Source organism: Sinocyclocheilus anshuiensis, unplaced genomic scaffold, assembly GCF_001515605.1.
Source record: "Sinocyclocheilus anshuiensis isolate Anshui unplaced genomic scaffold, SAMN03320099.WGS_v1.1 scaffold2119, whole genome shotgun sequence".
NCBI lineage: Eukaryota > Metazoa > Chordata > Actinopteri > Cypriniformes > Cyprinidae > Sinocyclocheilus > Sinocyclocheilus anshuiensis.
The window spans coordinates 99,508-106,855 of record NW_015538049.1 but is presented as its reverse complement, the minus strand read 5'-3'; the positions used below and the strand labels follow the sequence as shown (position 1 = coordinate 106,855).

The 7,348-nt window shown below is 32.6% G+C and overlaps 1 protein-coding gene and 1 long non-coding RNA gene across 2 annotated transcripts in view; both read left to right on the top strand.

The window, feature by feature from the left end:
• Positions 1-4,690, top strand: part of LOC107681783 (uncharacterized) — a 5,648-nt gene extending 958 nt beyond the window's left edge. Inside the window, exons 2-7 of the mRNA XM_016478116.1 lie at positions 895-936; positions 1,181-1,228; positions 1,848-2,549; positions 3,493-3,573; positions 3,971-4,033; positions 4,640-4,690. Coding sequence (XP_016333602.1) covers positions 895-936; positions 1,181-1,228; positions 1,848-2,549; positions 3,493-3,573; positions 3,971-4,033; positions 4,640-4,690 — 987 coding nt within the window. The remainder of the gene's footprint in view (positions 1-894; positions 937-1,180; positions 1,229-1,847; positions 2,550-3,492; positions 3,574-3,970; positions 4,034-4,639) is intronic.
• Positions 4,691-4,752: 62 nt separating this feature from the next.
• On the top strand, positions 4,753-6,136 carry LOC107681806 (uncharacterized). Its single transcript, XR_001633302.1, has 3 exons — positions 4,753-4,794; positions 4,866-4,901; positions 6,098-6,136. It is a non-coding gene; the product is annotated as an uncharacterized LOC107681806 (long non-coding RNA).
• Positions 6,137-7,348: the final 1,212 nt, after the last annotated feature.

Below are 7,348 nucleotides of genomic sequence, written 5' to 3'. Positions count from 1 at the left end.
AAACAGCTTTTCTACGAGCTGAGGAGGGCAATACTTATATATAGAAGGTTTCACACAGTGTCATTTACACAAACACTAATCCCCATCATGGTGACACACATGATACTGAAATCATGCAATAAACATTCATTTAACGACATTAGATGTAAGATAAAACACTAATGTACACAACTGATAAGAAAAAAGCTAAGAAGAAAGAGTTATTTCAACAAAAAAACATCAAATATGAAGTGTCATGCAGGGAATTCTGGGAGTGTCAATTTACGGTTTTTCACTGTAAATTATACAATGACTTTTTCTTTTTCACTTCCAAAAACCATATTTTTTAACAGTATTTGACTGTAAAATTACATTAAATGTAGTTACATTTATTCACCGGAAACTTACTGTTAACCAATTAACAGGTTTTTACTGTAGCATTTTTACAGTCTTTTACTGTTAAAATCACAATCATTTTTTACAGTGTAAGTAAAGCCAGGTTCAAAATTCTTGTTCGGTCTTATTCACATATTAGAGTTAACGGTTTTTACAGATGGGATTTGGGATTTTTTTCTCCAGAAATCCAAAAATATTGTCAACAGACAGAAAAACAAATACATTTTCACCATGTTTTTAGGAATATGATGTTTCATATCTATAATTAGGCCGGATGAAGAAATCCCTCTATAAAAACGTTCAGAATATAGAAACTGTAAGTGTTGGTGTATAAGTGCTGCTGAAGTGGAGAAACAAACTCATTTTGAGAAAAAAAAACAGACTTTAAAGATATGTACTGTATTTAAAACCACAGATGCAAATAGATAAAGTGCAATAAAATCTATCTCAGTAATTGGTTTGTTTGTTAATTTTCTGGATATTATCGAACCTTATTCCATTTTGTTGTGTTTTTCACAGGATGGTGATTCACTGTTTGGTGTCTCAGGTCTGATTATGGAGGTGAGATTCTGATTAGCTTCATCTGGATTGTGTGATTTTTTTTTTTTTTTTGTATGTATGTATATATACAATATATATATATATATTAATTGAATAAGAAGTAACTTCTTTCTTAGTGAATATCAAAGTCCAGCCAATATGCATGCACACAAACACTAAAATATACCAAGGAGAGCCTATTTATATGTTTTTGCTCTTTTTATCCAGTCTAAACTCTTTCATTTTGATTTTTTCTCTCCTCTAGAATGGGATCAGCAGCACCTCCTGGAATCCTTTCTATTCAAGCCCACAGGTATCAGAGACCATTCAAAACATTACTGTCAGTAAGATTTTTAAATACATTCATACTTTTATTCATCAAGGACGCATTAAACTGATCGAAAGTAACAATAAAGACATCTGTGATGTTACAGAAGATTTATATTTCTAATAAATGCTGTTCTTTTGAACTTTCTGTTCATCTGTGAATCCTGAAAAAAAAAATGTATCCCGGTTTCCTTAAAAATATGAAGCTGCACAACTGTTTTCAGCATTGATAATAATCAGAAATGTTACTTGAGCAGCAGACCAGCATTTTAGACTATATTTCAAAAATAAAAACAACAAACAACAATGGTCTTTAAAATGGTCTTTAAAAATTATCTTTAAAAATGCATTTGATCAAATATTTTTCTTATTTATTGCTTTTGAATTTGAGGCAGCTTTGATCACAGAAATAAATTACAGTTTAACAGATATTCACATAGAAAACAGCTGTTTTAAGTTATAAAAATATTTCCCTGTTTTTATTGGATTTTTGATCAAATAAATTAGCTTTGGTGCGCAGAAGACAGAATCTTACTGACCCCAGACATTTTAGATGGATTTGATTCCTTGCATACAATACAATACTTTGATTCTCTGATACTCAGAGTCCAGTGAATGGAGATCGAGATGGGAGTAACATAATCAGAGAAAACAACGTGTTACCGAACGTAAAGAGTTTAACCAAAAGCAACGACATTCATCAGACGCCTGAGTTTCCAGACGATCCTTTCCCAGCTCCAGACTGGGTTTTGTTCCCTCCACCTGATTTTTATAGAGACGACACACCGAATGGCTTTCAAACCACATCAGCATCAGGCGTTTGGGGTGAAGACACAGATATGTTCCAGCCTTTTAAAGAGAAAGCAGACCCTGATGTGTCACACAGCAGCTCAGCCAATCAGAACACAGAATCCTGCACTTCGTCCAATCAGAGGGATCCTCTCCTGGAATTCATCCAATCCAGACAGAAGAAATTCCAAGCCACGCCCTCCCCAGCTTCACTACCCGATCCTGCCAACGTTTTCCCAGAAACATGCACTACAACGAACGTTTGTAACACCAGCCCAGCATCTGATGATATTTTCAAGACGTCCTCGTCCACCGCAGGAACCAAAGTCTCCGACATTGAGGCGTTTGACCCTCTGTTTGACCCTCAGAGCGAAGTTCAGTCCAAACACAAGAGCGATTATGATCTACTGTTCACTCGTCAAGATGCAAAACAAGACATTGCTATTTCCCATGATGCTTTGCGAAATGGAGTCGTCCAAGAGACAACACCGTCCACAAACGTCTCAAATGGAGACCTGGTGAGAACGCCTTTCCAATTAAGACCAATTATCTTTCTAATGAGGACCAAACGATTTTAGTCCATATTTGTTCGTTTTGAGCTCATATATTCTCCAAAAAATTAACTAAATTAGCATTTATACTCATATTATTTTGAGGGTTATTTTAGTATCAATAAGATCCTGTTTATTCAGGTAAATTGGGACACCTTTTTGCCATCGACTGGAGAAAAATGGCCAAATTATCCTGAATTAACCCTATAATTGTATTAATATTTTGAATTAGTTTATTTATTTATTTATTTATTTATTTTATCTTTCAGTTTTTGTACTTTAAGTTAAACTAAATGAAATGTTGACTTGGCCACCAGCTGAATTAAAATAAGTTTATATATAGTTTATATACATTATATAAACTATATATATAATTTCATTTATTGTAGTAATGAAAACCTTTTTAAATGGTTTTAATTTTAGTTTTAGTTAACTATAATAATCCTAACTCACATAAACTCGTTTAAAGTGTGAAGACTTGCTCTTCCAAAAGAAAATATTATTGAGCCTGTTTTTTCTTGTTTTTTTTGTGTCTGAATTATTATTCAATTTATACTTTTAGCGGATTTTGGGGAGAAAAAAAAATACAATCAACAATATATAGAATAATATAATATATAATTAAATAAATAATTATTTAAATAATCAAGTGCCTGTTTGTTTGTGTGTTTGTTTGTTTATTTGTTTATTTAAATGTACAATATTCAAAAATATTAACTATACATGTAGATTTTTGTCCAATAAAATGCTTTCTAGAAATAAGCAGCCCAGACTTCCTGTTTCAACAGGAAATATGTCAACACAGAAAGGAAATGTGTGCTCATCAGATAATTTCTTGGGGTCTTTAGGTCTTTATGAGACCCTTTTATTTCTCACCCTAAATGAACTGTGAAATCTTGTCTTCTCGTAGATGTCCAGGAGGCTCCCGCCCAAAGCTGCTACTCGCAGTAAAGCCCTGAAGAGCCTCTTTCAGCCTCCTGCTCTCTCTCAGGTACTGTAGGTCTCCTTCAGTTTCCCTTTATGCCTTTCATTTTCTGCATAGTCTTTCGGTGAGGGAGATGAACTCTAGCTGATGCTCATCGACAGTGTCTGATGTTATTTGATGATAATATTCACTTTTGTGCTGCCACTCGATCAGATCCAGACACATTCATTCTTTCAGGTTTCTCTCGCTTTTCTGCCTTTCGTGACATCACGTGCCTTTTATTTACATCACTGAATATTCTTTCTTTTTCACTGGGTTGTTCCTGCATGTTTGAATCTACAGTAAATGTAATCTGGGATGCTTCACGTGTCGTCTGTGTGTTGATATCTAAGCCATTCGAGTCCAGATCGTCGGTGTGAAATGTTTGTGAAATGTTTGCTCGACAATGTGTTGTTATGATCAGATGACGCCGGCTGAGATAGAGAGCGATCTGCAGATGTTTGAGGACGTTCTTCTCATCGGTCAGGTGTGTTTGCTGCATCCCAGTCAGTCCCTGTGTTTCTCTGGGTGTTTCTTCAGCTTTTATTTATTTATTTATTTATTTATGTATGTATGTATTTATGTATGTATGTATGCATGTATTTATGTATGTATGCATGTATTTATGTATGTATGTATGTATGTATGTATGCATGTATTTATTGATTTTAAAATTTTTACATTTGTTTATTTATAAATGCAAATATATATATATATATATATATATATATATATATATGTATGTGTGTGTGTTTCTCTGGGTGTTTCTTCAGCTTTTATTTATTTATTTGTCTGTCTGTTTGTTTGTTTATTTATTTGTTTGCGTTATTTATTTGTTTGTGTGTTTGTTTGTTTGTGTTTGTTTTTATTTATTTAAAAAAAGAATGGTTTAAATATTTGTGTAATATAATTTCCATATAATTTTTATTAATTTTTCATAATTTCTGTAAATAAGAGGCATTTCTAAAAAAAAATAATAATAATCTGCAGTCATGTGGAAAAGTCTCATGTCACATATTTTAATTTGACTTTCATGTAACAACAAGGAAAAAAGAATAAATAAAAAAAATAAGTAAAAAAAAAGTTCCCGTAGTGGAAGAAACAGCCTCATGTGGATTCATATTTCTTCAAATGGTATGTGTGATTTGCAAAACAAATACGCCTACATACTTCAAACATGCTTTACAGGAAAGGTGTGTGGAGGACTGGCCTGAACACAGTCCAGAGCTCTCTTCAGAGTGGAAACCTGTAAGTTCTCATGATCTGAAACACATACAGCAGACCAGCGCAGAAACATACTCACACTTTCTCTGTTGCAGGCGGGGAAGTTCAGGCTTCGGAGAGACTCTGTGCAGGTGAGTCCCAGCTCTGTCTGAATGCAGATCAGGGCAAATACAACTATTACAAAATTTTTTGTCAGTTGAAATAAAGCTGAAATAAAATGTCATAGAAATAGTAGATGAACAACTTATTCCAAGGCAATATGTTGCTTACAAACAAAGTGAGGGAAAGCTTGATCAAAGTTCAAGCAATTACAGACTGGAAATGAATAAAAACTAGAACTTCAGTGGTGTTTATTTTAGTATTATTAATATTTTAGATACATATTAGAATATTTTGAATTTTTTTTATTTCTATATATTTCTGTTTTAATTTGAATTGTAGTTAAATTGTTAGTTTTTTTTTTTTTTTTTTGCAATTGTATTAGTCTGTATAGTTGTAGTTGTATTATTCTATAGTTTTTATTTAGTTATACCTGGTTTAGTAAGATTTTATTGTTCTATTTTATTTCAGTAAATTTTTATTTTAATCCAAGTAATGAGCATTTTTATGGTTTTAGTTAATGATAATAACCCTGACTGCAATTAAAATAAATAAATAAATAAACAAACAAACGAATAAATAAATAAATAAATAAAATGCAACTAAAAACTGAAAAAAGCACATAAAAAATAAATTGATGAGTAATAATAAAAATAAAATACTAATAATAGTAATACTAATAAATAAGTGATTAATTAAATTATTAAATAGTTAAAAAAAATGTCAATTTGAAAACTGATGGTAAAGATGGTAAATTAAAAACTGAAAATATAAAAATAAAATTGAATATATAAAATATTAATAAAACTATAATAGTATATAAATAATACTAAACACTGACGTAGTTCAAAACTTCTCACATTCCCAAATCATTTAACAACAAAAAAGCTTTGTCTTTCTCTTTATTTATTCATTCCCTTTCTAGCTCGTACTTATTGTAAGTCGCTTTGGATAAAAGCGTCTGCAAAATTACTAAATGTAAATGTAAAAATATACATTAAATAAAAGAAAATAAATCTCTGCAGGCAGTAATTAACCTCAGAAAACATATATATCCTCAGTGCATGTATTTAATGTAGTCTAGATTTTATTTGCTTTTACCTTTTTGTAGATGTTTTGACGTATTTCTATGTGAAACGTGTTAAAGCACAGAAAACGTTAGTAAACCCACAGGAATGTCCTGACGGCATTATTAAAATCTCTTTCCTAATCCTGCTGACTCTAGCAGATCTCAGGTGATGGGACGGTGAAGAAGAGCGGGAAGCAGGTACGGCGTGAATCTGTGAACTCTGTGTGACTTTGACGGCGTGTTTGTTCTTCTTCACGTGTGTTTGTGTCTCTGTTGATCTTTCAGACTCTGGGAAGGAAACTGAGACACTCTCTGCTGATCAGGAGGAGCTCAAAGGTAAAAGAAAGGACAAGTGTTCATTTATCCACACATCTGCATAAAAATTAAACATGTACGGGGAATTTTCTATCAGGACATTACCTTAAGAACAATTCCTTTAACACTAAAACACAACGCAGTGTACGGAAACATATATATATTGCCACAGAATAAAAATATTAAAACAGGTAATTGTACCTTTTTATCTCACAGTTACGACTTTTTTCCTCAGACTTCTGCGAGTTTATATCTCACAATTAATAACTCATAATCGTAATTGCTTGCCTCTGCCTCAGTAAAGAAAGGAGGGAAGGAAGAAAGAAAGAAATTAAGAAAGGAAGGAAGGAAGAAATGAAGAAAGAAAGAGAAAGAAAGAAAGGAAGGAAGGAAGGAAGGAAGGAAGAAAGAAATTAAGAAAGAAAGAGAAAGAAAGGAAGGAAGGAAGGAAGAAATGAAGAAAGAAATAGAAAGAAACAAAGGAAGGAAGGGAGGAAGGAAGGAGGGAAGAAAGAGAAAAATAAAGAAAGGAAAGAAGGAAGGAAGAAAGAAAGGGAAAAAATAAAGAAAGAAAGGAAGAAAGGAATCAGAATCAGAATCAGAATGAGCTTTATTGCCAGGTATGTTTACACATACGAGGAATTTGTTTTCATGACAGAAGCTTCCACAGTGCAACAGAATGACAGTGACAGAACAAAAAACACAGATAATAAAAAAAATAAAAAATAGAACAAGTAAATAATGAATAAAAATATACAAATCAACAATTGACAGTTGAATGTACAGGTATATTATGTGCAAATAGAAATGTAGACTGAGTATGAGTGTTAGATAAATAAGTGTATGGGAGAGATTTGCTTTATTAAAGTCCCCGAGAATGATTAAAACAGAGTCCGGGTGTTGTTGTTCTGTGTCTGTGATCTGATCAGTGAGTTTCTGTAAAGCGGAGCTCACGTGCGCTTGTGGAGGACTGTATACACTGACGAGAATGAATGAGCAAAACTCCCACGGTGAATAGAACGGCTTGCAGTTACTGAAGAGCCCTTCTAGATCTGAACAGCACATCTTCTTTAACACAGTTACATCTGTACACCA